The sequence below is a fragment of the Apteryx rowi genome, unplaced genomic scaffold (assembly GCF_003343035.1).
Source record: "Apteryx rowi isolate R43461 unplaced genomic scaffold, aptRow1 scaffold_24, whole genome shotgun sequence".
NCBI classification, from domain to species: domain Eukaryota; kingdom Metazoa; phylum Chordata; class Aves; order Apterygiformes; family Apterygidae; genus Apteryx; species Apteryx rowi.
This window is the reverse complement of record NW_020448752.1, coordinates 1,580,434-1,595,689: the sequence shown is the minus strand read 5'-3', so window position 1 is coordinate 1,595,689 and position 15,256 is coordinate 1,580,434. Positions and strand designations below refer to the sequence as shown.

At 50.4% G+C, this 15,256-nt stretch overlaps 2 protein-coding genes across 2 annotated transcripts; both read right to left on the bottom strand.

Annotated features, from left to right (window-relative positions):
* Positions 1 to 1,050: 1,050 nt before the first annotated feature.
* On the bottom strand, positions 1,051 to 4,614 carry TMEM35A (transmembrane protein 35A). Its single transcript, XM_026066252.1, has 2 exons — positions 4,191 to 4,614; positions 1,051 to 1,556 (listed from the first exon to the last, which is right to left on the bottom strand). Exons 1-2 carry the CDS (start codon positions 4,308 to 4,310, stop codon positions 1,170 to 1,172), a joined length of 507 nt encoding a protein of 168 aa, XP_025922037.1. The 5' UTR covers positions 4,311 to 4,614; the 3' UTR covers positions 1,051 to 1,169.
* A 1,746-nt stretch (positions 4,615 to 6,360) lies between these two features.
* Positions 6,361 to 14,653, bottom strand: TRMT2B (tRNA methyltransferase 2 homolog B). Its single transcript, XM_026066271.1, has 12 exons — positions 14,460 to 14,653; positions 13,527 to 13,581; positions 12,927 to 13,046; positions 12,353 to 12,452; positions 11,490 to 11,560; positions 10,881 to 11,027; positions 10,117 to 10,211; positions 9,333 to 9,547; positions 9,097 to 9,198; positions 8,530 to 8,649; positions 7,260 to 7,359; positions 6,361 to 6,620 (listed from the first exon to the last, which is right to left on the bottom strand). Exons 1-12 carry the CDS (start codon positions 14,651 to 14,653, stop codon positions 6,494 to 6,496), a joined length of 1,446 nt encoding a protein of 481 aa, XP_025922056.1. The 3' UTR covers positions 6,361 to 6,493.
* Positions 14,654 to 15,256: the final 603 nt, after the last annotated feature.

Genomic DNA, 15,256 nt, shown 5'->3' with positions numbered 1-15,256 from the left:
AAATAAGGAAAAACTGAAAACAGACAAACATCGAGAAAACAAACAGAACTTAAAACACACTTCTCATGACACTCCATAAGATTTCAGATACAACACACAGGGATTCAGGCTCTTGTGACAGGACTTCCCCCAGCTCACTCAAGCTGTATGTGGGATGCACGATGAGGTACCTGGACAGGTTCAGACCCTTATCTATTAGCAGTAACCCACAGTTCTATGAAGTTGCAGTAGTGAAAAGGGGGATTTTTTTTGCCCCCCTCTAAGGAAATAGGGAGCATGATGCTTTTTTTCCAGCAGCAGGCACACATTTTGGAACTTTGGGGCTTATTACTGGGTCAAAACAATTCTTTGGGCAGTTCTACCCGTCCCCTCACCAGGGATCCTCACTGTCTGCTGAGAGGGGTGAAGGGATACCAGTGGCTCATGTGAAGCAGGGAAAAACAGTTACTCTCGCCAGGGCATCGCCCCAGTTTTAGAACCTCTGCAAAGCGTGGAAATCCAGGAAGAGGCAAATAGTGGCACCACCCGTTTTCCCTGGAGAACCAGTCCGCGTGCAGGACTGCTCACAGAGGCAGCAGACACTAAAGATGCCTCTCTCAAACACAAATACTACTATTTACGCTCAGTAGGGTCCTTTCCCCCTGACTGTGTAAAAGAAAACGTGTACATTTGCGGATCAGATAGCTCTATGAGGTGGGCTGCACAAGCCAGCGCAGGGACGCGTGCCCTAGACACTCTGGTTATGTTCTACACAGCAGTTGCTGCCAAGATTGCAATGTAGCAGAGGTGTGTTCAAGCTAGGTTTAAACCACCTAGCTCAGGGACTAATTGCCCCCCTCCAGCAGCACTGAGTTAGTAGGGGCTAAGTGCCCACGTATTTGCCCATGCTCTCAGACTGGTTCTGCAGCTCCTATCGAGGCCAGTGCTCCTCCAGCCAGGCTGCTAACAGCCTCCAAGCTATCTAGTTTAAAGCCAGCTTGTATTTTTCTACCTTACAAGGCAGCAGCAAAAGCACAACTACAGTGTAGACGTCCCCTGTGTCTCTCAGACCCCAAGTGCAACTTTATTTAGACAGCCAAAAAAATATAAATAGGTAAATAAAAAACAAATTTTCTGGGTGCTTTAGGAGAGAGCTGCCTCATGGGTCCGTATTCCTCAAACGCACTCAACTAGGATACCTTCATCTTGCCTTTCTCAGGAGCTGCCTCGTGGACAAGTGGCTGCTCGTCCCCATTCACCGACAGGATCCTCTTTTCCGGCGGCTGCTCCTCAGGCTGGCGGGCAATCAGCAGGCGGCAAGTAAGCAGGATCCCAAAGACTAGGGCATGGGCATAACGCTTGAGTGGATCCCCCACTAGCTGGTGGAAAAAGAGCACAGCCAGCACGAGGAGGAGGAGGAGAAAGTTGGCCACGTCCTTGGGGCGACCAGGCACCAGAGTCATGACAATGCCACATGCCACTTCCAGGGCACCGATGCTCTTGCGGAGAAGGATGGAGCTGACTCCCATCTTCTTCAGCATGGGAAGGGCCCGCACGTAGCTTTTGTAGGCTCGTTTCTGGAATCAAACAGTAATAGTGTAGAGCACCGTAATGTGAGCAAGTACGTAGCAAGGGTACCTTCTCCTGAAGTCTGAAGTTACCATCGCTAAAATTAACAATGCAGAACCAGGTTATTGAAAAATACCTCTCTCCAAAAGTAGCGTGCCCTTTATAATTAAATAATGCACCTAGTCCCTGCAAAGCCAAAGGACGAAGCAAAAACAGAAGTCCCTTTCCACCTCAAAGCAGCCTAGAATATCCCACTGCAATCTTAGCATGGGACTGTACATCAAAGTTGAGATTCACCAAGCCTACTCCTCCTCCTCTTACACAGCTTTACAATCTTTTCTTTCCTCTGATAAAAACAAGCTGACTTTTGCCATCCTCGCTGTCTGGTTTCTGCTGGATTTAGAAGCAGTATAGTTACAAGACAACCTCCTTAAACAGACACCTCGCTCTTACAGGGAAAAACAACCTCTCTCCCTACATACATTCAAGTTGTTGCATTTGAACGTTAAGTACCGGAGACTTTTTTTTCTTCAGCCAAGTATTTGCTTTTCTTTCTTATTTTTTAATGATGCTCCTAATTACTTGCAATGTCTGATATTATTTCCATTCACACTTGAATATACTATTCCTGCAGATATTCCTGCCATTGTGTTCTCTGCTGCCTAATCAGGAAGAGAGAAATGGAAGCCCTAATCTCAGGTGCACGGCTGTGCAGATCTCACATGCGCTAATCAGAGTGTAGATCTGCCTCAGATGTAATTGTGGAAACAGGCACTATGGGCACACAAAACTTCCCCACTTCTCTGTAAATTTTGCTGCTTCCTTCTTAGAGAAGCAGATGAAATACTTCACATGCAGTTAAAAAAAAAATATGCAGCATTCTTGTTACTAAATAACTAAAGATCCCAGGACACTTCTACTCCAAGTGTATGTATTTTAAGAATGCACTTTAAACCTCCAGTGAGCAAAACCTCTCCTCAAAGCACCAGTTTTTTAACCTGTTGTGAAAAATACAGCTTTATAATGAAACTTATTAGTACCATGCCCTAAAGCACTCTGCTGTTTTCAATGTTTTAATACACCAACTAATGTGTGTTTTTATTACTGAATGAAATCAACTGCAAGTTTGGTGTTGTAAGTAGGTAAGAGAGGTTCTGTGTTTTCTTGGGGCAAGAGGCCACGGTTATCGATTAGCAAGATCAGGTTCTCGCTCGCAGTCTCCATTACATTACAGACCACCCCAGTGCGCAGCACAGCAAAAAGCACAAAAGCCTAAGGAGCCACGAACATGTTACAATACAGGGTATTAAGTATGATGTTGCTGTCTAATATCTGAACACCTCTGCTTTCTCTTTTGTAAAAATGGGGATAATTCCTACCTGTAGGCCTGATTCTTTTTGGAAAAGTAGGAAGGGACCCTCAGAGAAGCAAAGTATCATAGAGAGCAAGGATTTTGCAATGCTTCTCAAGTTTCAGTGCTTTTTTCCTTAATTTTTATGCAGCAGCAGCCTAAGAGCTTTATTTTCTGGACATTTTGTCTTCATCTCTTGCTACCCAGTCATCTGTTGGTGATTCCTCTTGCTGAGCTCTCTAGGCTGGGGTGCAGGCGAGACGCTGCAATTCAGATGTTATTTGAGAGCTCAGGAGAAGCAGCTGGGCAGGTGCACAGACAGGAGAGAGCAGAATGTGCTGGAAACTTCCATCGCTGTTTCTTAGGGGCCCCAAAATAATACCAAAACCTTTCAGCCATTGCAATAAACGTAACAAAAATGGGGTAAGGAGGGAGCAGGGGAGCAAGCAAATGCAGACAAGGAAGCGAAATGCAGARGACGGTCCTTCAGCCTGCCTGCAGCTCGCAGCAGGTAAAGCTCTGCAGCTGGTTTGGCCCTGGGCAGAGAGGAACGAAAACTTGCCAACCGGCTGAAAAATGCACAGAGCGACTTCTCTTTCCTCTTCTCACCCCTTTCACATTTGCAAGGGGAGGAGAGGCTGCAATCTCAGGCTGAAGGGAATAATAATAATAGTGCAACTATTAATATCTTCTTCCTCTAGCTAAGAATCTCAAAGCATTTCATGGTCACAAGTTAATCCCCACACAAGTCCAGTGAGGTAGGGACAGTCTTTGTCATTTTCTTTGCTTTAAAGCACAGATAATTTTGAGAATGATCATGTGGCTTCCAAAGCAGGCAGGTATCTCCTTTTCCTCCTCCTCTTCTTTTCCAGGGAGTAGGTATCCGCCCTGCCAGGATTGACTGTACCTCCCTGCTACGCCCTCCTTCAGATTTTGCTTTACGGAGACCTTCATTTCCCCATGTTTTTGCAGGCACCAGTGTGCCTTCATAGCCCATCCTGCTCGCCTCCCTACCCTGTCCTTATCCACGGGAGGTTTCTCTGTAAATAGGCTCAAACAGAGCCCAAGCAAAGGTTGCCRGGGTATTCTCCGCGCTGCGTATTATTTGTTTCCCCCTGGGTCCTCCAGATAAAGAGGCGGAGAGGCTTTGGAGAGCCCTCTTCCCTCTCCTTCCCGGCGCTTGGGGCTCCGTCTCTGTATCCCCCTGCAGACCTTGCTCCTGCTGCAGGGTTGAGGGGAGAGCGCCCTGCCAGGAGCACGTCTCCCGCACCGCTGCCACCGCCGTACTCACCATCTCGTTGTAGGCATCTCTGCTGAGCCGAGGGGTCAATTTGATGGTCCCCATAAAGACAAAGAAGAGCCCCAGGGCCACCGAGAGGGCAACGATGGTGATGGTCCTGGGAGATGCCATCGATCCGCCGGGAAGCGGTCCTAGCAAGGCCTCGCTGTGGCTGGCCGCCCGGGCAGGAGGTAGTCCGTCACCATTGAAGGAGACGAGGAATAAGGCTGCAGAAGCAGAGGATGACAGCGGGAGAGGGATTCTGCCTCCTCCGCTCAGCTGCCTCCGGGTCCTAATGCCCCGCAGCGATGCAACCGGAGCCAGGCCGTCACCGGCACCTGCTGAGTTACGGGAATGCCCACCACTGTCGCGTTTAAGCAGTTCTCCGTTTCCTCGCACGCCCCATGAATTACACACACAAAGCCGAAGCAGAGCCAATTCGAGGGATGTGGGAAGGCAGCCAAACGCATAGCACAGTTGCTCGCTAGTGGGAAAACGAGGACATTTTAGCAGACGGCGCTGGAGCAACCTACTACAGAGGAAAGGGGGTCGGAGATCTCTAGTGCACAGGCTGGTTACCAGCACACAGTGTTTTTTCAGATACTCAATAGCTAATACACAGGAAACCATGTATTGCTTGATATATTTGCCCCAAAAGAGTAAAACAGATGTCTTGTCCCTGTGATGGTCCTAGAACCTGATGTCCCAAAGGGGACAGTCAAGCTACTGTGCCCCCCCACACACACACACTGCAGACAAGCTCYATCGCTTGTCCTGTATCTTTAGTCTCCAGAGATTAGGGGAACAATTTCCTGACACTGTCTCACTTTCTGATTTAAAAAGTCATCATCTCACAGCAAGAAGCCAAGATATAATTATACAAACAGCGCTGCTGGAAAACTGCATCCCTCACTATGAACTGCAGACAACAGGCTGTAAAAACGTGCAAAAATCTTATGCTCGTGGGATAGCACAAGAGACGAGTGAGGAATCTCCCCCCTCACCTCCCTTCCTGGTCTAGCATCCGCCTGTTGTAGCAAGTCCCAGGTGCTGAGCCCATACATTTTAAGCTTGCACAGTCTGAGAACTGACCGGTGGCAGTTGTTTTTTTTCAAGATCAGCATTTCTTAGCACTGGAGTTAAAAGTCTGYGAAAAATACCTGGAACTGTAGCCCTTAGGACAGGCAGTTGTCCCTGCATCCTTAGGTAGTTTGTTAACCCTTTATTCACCTAAATCAGTTAGGGAATTCCTCTTTCTAAGTCAAAAGAGTCAAATTCAATGGCTTGGCTGCCTATGTGTATTCTTACTACTGTTCTGGCCTAGATGACCAGGATTAACCCAGAAGGTAACTTCAATACAACATAAGCGTCACAACTCAAAAAAATAAAAAAGAGCCCTTGAAACAACACAAAGTTCACAAAACAGAAGGAAAAATCTTTGCTCACCAGGACCTACCTACAGTTTGTAGCAGCTTCATCTTTTGAAGAGCTGGTGAGAACTAGCAATAAAAATAGCAGTTCATGTAGCAGCGAGGTGTCCAGCATGGCAGGACAGATTCAAAGTAAACCAGATTTCCGAATTAGCTGTTGCAGTGCAAACTGATAAGAAAACAACTTGTTGCTGCTGACTTTCTAGGGAGCATTTCATATTTAGGTAGCAACAAGCATTAGCAAAGAAAGGGGACGGAGCTGTGGAAGAAGAGAAACTGAAGTCCGTTCCCTCTTTATTTAAATTTATAGAAATAACTTTTTCATTGTCTCTTTATTCATACGACTGGCAGTGGTTCAATACTGCTATTGAAGGTTTTTTAGGAAATATTTTCCTGACCCCCAAAATGATCATTTTCCCCCATGAAGCATGAAGATTTCTAGTTCCTAAAGTTGCTTCATAGAAAGTTCACTATCAACTTTAAAAACATCTGAAATAGCCTTGAAGCAAGCAGAGAACTGATGACATAACAATATCAGAAAAAGTGGGAATTTCAGTGCTTCATATTCACATTGCTGGTGGTGAAAATCCACAATACCAGGGAGATGGTGAAGAGTTTTCCAGGCTGCTTTGACCAGCAGCCAAAGAAGAGATTCGAAGGGGAGAGGAAGGGATGAAGTGATACCAAGAATCTTTTCACCCCCAGAAATCTGAGCGTTTCCATACAGAACAGTGTAGTCAGGCAATCCAAGGTAACAGCAAAAATATTTATTTCTATACATATTTCAAGAAAATAAGTTAAGAACATAACCGCATCCATTCCAGCCTTCAGAACATTTGGAGGTTGCTTCCCCAGCTCGCAGAGCTTGCGTACCTGCCTGGCTCGTCAGCGGGTGAACAGCAGCACCAGCTCACAGTGAACGGTATGCGGAAACATGTCAAAAGGTATAGCCAACGCGGGGGCAAACGGCTCTCCTGCCAGCTTCTTCCTGGGGTCGGGTGGACAGCACAACCTACAGAAAGCAAAATGTTCAATACTTTAGACCAATGTTTGTACTTTAGACCAAAAGTAGAAGATTTCCCACTGCGCAGTGGTGCAATAGCACAGAGGATGCATTAAGGTTTCATCTCGTGTTTGGCTAACATCCATCAGAGTCTGCAGTTGACACTGATATAAGGTCTGGAATCCCCTATATTGAATCCCAAACCAGCCCTGAAAACCTCAGGGAGAAGCTGAAGGGTTGGTGGCAGGTTTAAGGCTTCATTTCTCACAAGCCATCCCAGCTCAAAAGACACTTAATACCATGAGGAAATGATCCTCAGTCTGGTGGTAGGATGTCTGCAGGCAGTTTTATCATCTGCAAATGTGTCTGCCCCAGAAAACACGTAATTATTTGATTAACCTTAAGTAGGTGACTAATCCCATTGACTTCACTTCTTTGGATAGAGGCCCATGTTCCTGCACTGAACCTAGGGGACTCAATATCCCACTGACCGGCTAGGCCTGGATCACACCTGCAGAATTAATCCAGTGAAATTCAGTCACAATAAAAACCTTCCTGAGCAACAGTCAGATATTTGTGTGTTTGTCCTCAGGGCACAATAAGGTCTATCACTAATGTCAGTGGAAAGGAAGGGAGCGGGGTGCTCACTCAAGGAAGTTCCTCATGGCTTCACCCTCCGGCTTGCAGGAGACGTAGAGCAGCCTTCGGATGGCCTTGCAGTTTCGGATGGCTCGCACAACCCTGTAATCTGCAAAAACAGAAAGACACCAAGCTTGGCTAGTGAGATACCATGACAGCACGTTCTCCAGAAAGAACGATTACAGATCCAGCACCACAGAACTTCGCTGAACTGACAGAAATAAAGGGAAAAGAGAATACTGCATATTTTGCCATGTCCTGTCTCAGATGCAGGGTCTTAGGAAGCCAAGGATGTGGCTCCCACTGCCAGCACCTCAGCTGATTCTGGCAGGGTGGAGCCAAGGGAGAACTTCCTCTGCTTCCCAGGAGAATAAAGGATTAGAGAAAATTTGTTAAATGAAACAGAAGCAGGTAAAACCTTCCCTATATACTTATAGGACCACATCTGCATGCTATGTCCCATTTAGGGCTTCCCAGGACACACTGAAGCAAGTGCAGGGGAGGCCATCAAGATGCTCAGAGGGCTGGAGCACAGCATGTACAAGGAGAGTCAGAGCTGGGGCTGCTCAGCCTGAAGAAGAGAAGGAGAAAGATGATCCATTTACTGTCTTCAGTGGCCTAATAGAAGGGTTGTAGAGAAGATGGAGCCAGACTCTTCTYGGAGGTGCACAGTGACATGATGAGCAGCAACAGATGCGTTGCAGCAAGGRGAAATTCTAATTAGATGCATTAGGGAAAACATTTTCAGAAAGGGGGGTGTCAAACATTGGGACGGGGCCAGGAGAGGCTTGGGGATTCCCATCCTTGGAGACATTCAAGCCTCAACTGTAGGAAGCCCTGCACAACCTAATATAACCCTGAAGTCAGCTTGGTTTGGCTGGGGGATTGCACCAGAGACCTCCAGAGGCTTTCACTCCTCAAATATCCTCTGAGTCTATGAAAGATGGAAAAAGATTAGAGCTGTCTGCTTTAAAGAGACTGATGGGCATGGCCCGCTTTTCACCTTCTCACAAAGCAAGAACCAAAAGCAGCCCAAACGCCTCGTTTCAGCCTTGTGAAAGGACCGACTCTCTCGGAGCGTGCCACGAGCCTGCTGAGCTCAGTGGGACAACAGCACCGCGGCCAAGCTTGCCGACCGCAGGATTTCTTAGTCCTTCTGAAACAGCTGCTTTTGGCTGCGGTCAGCAACCAGGTGAGGAACTAAGGGAGCAAAGGGCTTGACATTCTCATTCAAAATTCTCTCTTTGTAAGACTGAGAATAAATAGCATGTTCTCTTACGGAGCCCAGCCCGGGATGGGTTCACCACAGCAACAAGGGGCCGGTCGTCCTTCCACGATGACAGGAGTTGTGGTAACACCATCTCTGCCTTCCCGCTGTGAAACTCGCAGTTTGAAATTCCTGTGAAGCAAAATGGCAAACACGTGGTGCAAGAACAGTCAGTCTCACCAGATGTGACGAGAAAGAAGGCCGACTTAGGCAAAGCAAATATCAGAGTATCTTATCAGTGGAGGATATTTCTTTGAGAAATGCATATGTTATAGAAAGATGCTACCCACCATCAGCACCAACCATCTCATCCAACTGATTCTCCACGCTATCCCAAACCATATATTTCCTACATGATCACCCAGCTCCAGTCTTTTACTATCACATCAATAAAACAGTGCGGGAAGGAGCACTGTTACCGCATATGAAGGCAAGGAGAGGGGGTCAGTTATAACATGAAGGACTTCGCTTTTTGGCACCACTGACTGCAGGTAGTTGTTAGGAGCCTTCCCCTGATTTTTGCTTCATATTTTTCAACAATTAGTTTGAAACTCTCTGCAACGGCGAGTCTGAACTCACCGTTGAATGTCGCGTTCCACCTGGCATCCTCCACTGCCTTCTCCACTATCTCAATACCAATAACCTCGGACACTTGGCGAGCCAGAGAGAGACCGATCGTGCCTGGAAATGAGGGATACAAGAATACTCCAGAGCTCCACGCTGAAGAAACAGGGATCTGGAGAGCAGGGATACCTTCGGCACAAGCCCAGTCATAGCCAGGCTCACAGCACTCGTGCTCCACAGCCGCTGCTCACCCGTGCCACAGCAGACATCGAGGAGGACGGTGTCTCCAGCAGCCTGGCTCAGCTTCCCAACCTCCTGGTACAGCGCTTCTGCTCCACGCGTGTTTACTTGGAAAAACGCATCTGGAGAGATGCGAAACTTCAGGCCAAGCAGCTCCTCGAAGATGTGCGGTTCTCCGTAAAGGAGCTGGTAGGGCGACTGCTCGTGGGAACAGCGGGTCATAGTGCTTGAGGAACAAATACAACAAGCCATGAGAAGGCAGGGTTTGCAAAGAATTATTGTATTCCTGTTTTTGCTCCTGGGGTGCTTGCCTGCAGGGGAGAATGGTTCTCCCCACACCTACTTTTATTTCCTGTGAACATTTCAACAGTAAGGGATCTGTGACTTGCACAACCTAAAATTCATCAGCAGGGTCAAAGTGACTGACTATCAGGCAGGACTCCTAGGATCTATTCCCAGTTCAGCTGCTAGCTTGATTTATTGTCTTGGGAAAGCTCCTTTAGATTTTTTTCTTCAGTTTCCTAGGCTCAAAACTCCCATGAGTTAAGGCCAAAGTGTATTAAAGTGTTTCAGGTGCTTCAAGATAAAGAAAAGATGTGGCCATCTCAAAGTCGTGTTGGCAAGAAAGCCATCCAAGCATCTGTCATTCTCTTGAAGTGCTCCCTGAATTGGTAGAACTTGAGCATGATCAGAGATGGGTGAGAAAAAGGAGAAAGCTTTGTTTTCAGTCTTCCCCTGGGGCCTCTCCTCCATACCACAGCACACTGCAAGTTTTAGAAGCGTCAACACATTTACCTCTCTTGGAAATAAAGTGAGGTCAAGCTGCATACTGCTCCAGGTCCACAAGTGAAGAACTCCTTCAGCAATGCTTTCTGAGCAGCCAGCGCCTCCTGTCAAGAGCAAGAAAGGAAAAATTGTGTCTGGGTAATCTGCTTAGACACCTCTCCCCAGCTGTACACCCAGCCGGTAGGTCCGGTGCTCCCCTGAAAAGCTCAGCCATAGCACCGCACTGTCATAAACCCCATGCGAGGCTGAACATGGCGTGAACAGCGTAGTTTGRGCATCATCTCTGACTGGGGTTTTATAGATCTTGGATAGGTCCTGCCATTATTTCCTGCGTGCCAGATGTCCTGCCAGCTGGGGGACCCTGATATTGGCTTATCTCACTCAATACTAGATTTGTCCATAGGTCTATGGATACAAAACTGCCCATCAGCGGCTTTTTATGCATGTGAGGTGAAGCCTGCTTTAGCTGCGTAGCAGAAAAGTGATGCTAAATTCAGGACAGCTTTGAAATCTTCTATGCAAGATGGCTGCACACCATCCAGAAACCTCTGGTCATGCTCAGGCTTCGTGGATAAGGAGAGAGGAATAGCCTCGCTAGGACACCTGGACAAGGGTGCTCACTTCAGGCACCTCTCAGAAGCCTCAGCTCCATCCTCAGTCTCCCCCGTCTTCCCCAGAAGGACATGGGGAGCGAGGACACACCAGCAGCAGGACCTCCAGGACCGGGCAGCCGGTGTCCTTGCTGTGTGGGTCCCGGTCCCCCACGAACTCACCTGGCCCAGCTGCTGGGGGTGGAAGGTGACGATAGCCATGGTGTGGCCGCGGCTGTTGGTGCGAACGACGAGCTCCCGCCAGTGTCCGCCGCGGTGGAAGAGGATGCAGGGCTCCAGCGGGGAGCGCCGGAGGAACTCCTCGTAGCACTGCGGGGAAGGGGGACAGCGAAGGCGCCTTAACCTACCGCCCTGGCCTTGGCRTAACTCCGTACCCCTCAGACGGGCGGCCGCCCTGCTGTTGTCGTCGGCTTCTTCTATTTCCTTGAAATACACTGAGCAAAAGCTCTGTCGGAGTTTAGCTACTGGAAAGCAAGACACTTTGATCATTTCAATTTGTGATTTTCACGCGTTGTAATAGATTTGCAGGATTTCTTTGTCACTCGATTAGCCTCATCCGCCAGGACAGCTTAGAGGTTCTCACGCTAAACTTCTAAGTTTTCAAAAATACTTGGGTGAGGACTGGAAATTTTCACAACATGCAAACGGACTTGAAAGCCCCGCATAAGTGTAGCCTTCCCCCAAATAAACGTTATTGCAGCCTCCCTCTATTCCCCAGTCTAGACACAGATTTTTTTTTTTAAATTATTATTATTATTATTATTTTTTCACCTGGGCTACTTGTTTGTGTTTCGTGGGTATGTTCTCCACGTGGTCGGCCTTCACGCAGACAATATTTCTGGCTGGAGAGAGACAAGCAGGTATTTAACTGTTTCCTCACAGTGAGGAATAAACGATCGTAGCATCTGACATGATAAACTGTAGAAAGRTCTGCCCCAAGAATTATCCCCTTGTAAAGAGGAAAAAAAAAACCCTCACAAACACAAACCGCCCTGATGGCTGAATTCCCCCACTAATCCCTATGAGATTCCGGGTAACGTATTCTTCAGGACCTGCCAGAACTGCCCTGGCCAGTGACTGTTATCGCTAACTTTCAGGAAGAGGTGAGTGCTCAGACAGCTCGTTTAAACGCCTCTTTACAGCTTCCAGGGGAAGCTCAGCGCCCGTCTTTAAACGGGGCAGCAGGAGCCGAGCAAGCTGCTTTTCTAACTGGAGATCAGCGGTGTGGGCTTAAAGCACTTCCCACCGTCAGCTTAAATCCTAAGCTTCTGCAGCCAGAGGTAAAACGCATCCATGCAATTATTTTCTGCACAAACCGCCCCCACCGTCCCCGGCCAGCACAGACTTCCGGAGCACACGGAAAACCTGGGAACACCACAGATAGAAATAACTAAGATGAATCGCAGAGGTGCTGCTACACCACTATCTTATTTACTGCTGCACTTGGCAAATTAGAAGCTGGGCTTTCTTCAACTAGTAAATGGAGGTTTTAAAACTTAGCTAATGCCCGCTGCCCCAGCCTCGGGGGCGTTTCTGTCGGCACGCCAGAGGATTCGGGCGCTTTGCGGCAGAGCCTCGGCTGTGACCCTGCATGCTGCAGCAGCTTTTGACCCAGCGCCTTGTCCTGCACCGACCTCTGCCAGTTCCCACGTACAACCCCACGGTTTTGGGGTTCCCATCCGGTCCTCGGTTCACCGAGAAGGAGGATTTGTTTCGGTAGCCATTAATGATGGGCTGAAAGAAAAAAGAAGGAAAAGTAAAGCCTTGGATTAAAAAAAAAAAAAAAAGTAATGAAGGAAAGCCAAAACCTTGTCTGGGTGTTCGATTAGCAACACAGGAAGACACACACAGATGTGCAAAATTCAGAAACAGAGTTTGTGCCCAAGACCCCCAAAACTTTATCTTGGGAAGGAAAAATGGCTCTCCATGATAGAACAGTGAAAGGTTTATCAGGGAGCGAGACCTGGGGGATGTCCAGGTGGAGCCTTGCAAAAACCAGAATAGTTCAGGCAAAGCTTGCTGGAGGCTCGGCTCGGACACAGAACCAGGGCTCCTGATCAGCGGGCCTGTTTCACGCTCCTGCAAGCAAGAACAGCAGCCGTCCCGGCCGTCACTGCAACCAGTTAATCCCCACCATGAAACTCTTCAGGAGCTGAGCAACAACCCACCAGGACCTCAGAGCGAACAGCATCCCTGCGAGATACTCACTGATGGGACTATAGGACGGAGAGGACAGCAGAGTCCCCCAGGTTTCTGCACATCTACGCCTGCTTCCTCGAGACGGGATGCCAGCGTCCGCAAAGTCTTCTTCTGGCTTTCGTACTTCACCTGCGGAGGAGTCCTAAGCCAGGAACGCTCTCACAAGACAGCGGGAAGCTGTTGGCCACGCAGCTCGCGTGGCCCGCAGGAGGCAATGCTGCAGGTAGGACGTAGCCCTAGAGAAACTTGGCCTCTCTCATGGCGCTGTGCACCGCCGCTGCTCAGAGCAACAGAGGGAGAAAACGTGGGTCCATGTCCCCAGAGCTCTGGGTCCAAGGGAGTCTCCGCATCCCGTCAGAGACCCTGAAGCCACAGCTCAGCGGCTGTCCTGTGCTGGACAGGACCACCATGCAAGAACACGCTCCCGGGCTGTTCGTCATCGTAGAGGCCACCCATAGGTACCTCAGTACTTTCTGTCCTTCAGAATAACTGAAGGATTAAAGCAGCGGTAAAAGGGGTCTGAACAGGCTACAGGATTTAAAGCAGAGGTTGCCGGAGGAGGGATGGAAGGGACAGCGAGGCACAGAAATCCACGTGAAGACGTCTTACCTGCAGCTGCTCTTCRTAGGGAAGTCTCCACAGCGGAGTGGCCGCATCCGCTAACCTGGAAAGCGCAACATAGCGGTAGTGCCCAGCATTACTTGCCTCCCGAGGCAGCCAGGTCGGCATCCGAGTGCTACAAAACGTGACCCGGCATGAAGCACCAGCYGGCTGCTTTGTGGACAAGACAGTTCTGATCTGGACTCTGGATGTCCACAAGCAGTTTTGGGGCAAACTCCCTTTCTGCAGGTGCCTCTTCACTGGAAGAGGGACACGGGCACCGCAGCCATCGGCTCTCCAGGGGACAGGCCGAGCCTTTTGCAGCAGGTTGCCCAACGATGCCTGGGTGTCCGTCTGGCCCCCCTTGAGGGGCAGCGCCGGGAGCAGCGTCTCCCCCAGGCAGCGACCCGGGGGGTGAGATCTGACTCCGGGCTGCTGAAGCCAAGGGAACAAAGTGTTCAAACGTGACTAAGCTCAGAGGGGAAAAAAGTGCAGACGCAGAAGGAGAACGTATTAAGAGCTCAGGTTCCAGCTCCAAACAAGCTCGGTGGCTTCCTCCCACCAAATCAGGGGCTTTGCCTCACCCCTGGCTGCCCCGTCTGCTCTGGGAAGGGTCTGAGCCCCCCGGCRCTTGGCCCTAGCAGGGCAAGCCACCTCTCCTGTCCCTTGACACGTCCCTCGACACGTCCCTCCTGCATCATCTACGCGGTCACATTCCTGGCCACTACTATATCCTTTTGCTAAGACTGTGCGAGATTAAATCCACCCCAGCGAACTGCAGGGTTCCTGCGTTTTGGGAAGGGGAGGACGGACTGCTCACCCTCCCCGACCTGCCACCCAGACCTCCAGCGGGCGAGGGGCTYGTTCCCTTTCCCGACCCGGAGCACTCAGTGCCCGAAAAGCACCCCAGCCTCCCGCCGCGCGTTTCCCCCCAAGCCGTACCTCTCCTCCCAGGAGAAGCCTGCCGGAGCGCAGCCCCCCCGGGCCTTCCTCTTCTCCTCCGTCCTCGTCGCGCGGCTCTTCTCCGTGGCCGTGCCGCGGTCCCGTTGCGGCGGGCTGCTCGGGGGAGCCCAGCTCGGGCTCGCCGGCCGGCGAACGCACCGGTGCATCAGCCCCAGCCCACGGCGCAGAGCCATCGCGGAGGGCGAAGGGGCGGCAGCACCGCGAGGGACAGCACAGCAGCCCTGCGGCCGGCCACCGAGGGAGCGGGACGCGCCGGCGGCACGTCGGCCTCGCAGCTGGAGACACGGGGAGGAAGAGAGCACGCTCGTTACCTGCTCTGCAAACTAAAGCACGGCGCTGGAAAAGAAACACCGCTGTTCTGACGCGGTGCGTGCACGCTTACTGCGCTTCAAGGGGATCAAAGGTGGTTGCGGCTCAGCGTCCTGCCTCCGCTGGCGGCTGACAGCGAGGCTGTATGAGAAACGCAGGAAGCAGGCAATTAAAAATGATTATTTTCTGGGCCGCAAACCTCCCGACTCGCCCGCAGCAGCCGCTCRCAGGCCTGCCCCGCTCGCGCCCGGGCCGTGCCCCACGTCGCCGCAGCGAGGGTCGCCGTCCGGCTGTTTTCTCGCGCGGAAGCCGATGGCTCCCCGGCTCCGCAGGTCTCGCACCGCGAGACGTGGCGGGCAGCCGCCTCCGCTGCCTGCCCGGCGCCGCGACACCCCTCCACCGCGGGGCACGAGCCCCCCCCCCGGATTTTTTGCCCCGAGCAAAGCCATGCAAAAGGCCAGGGTCTC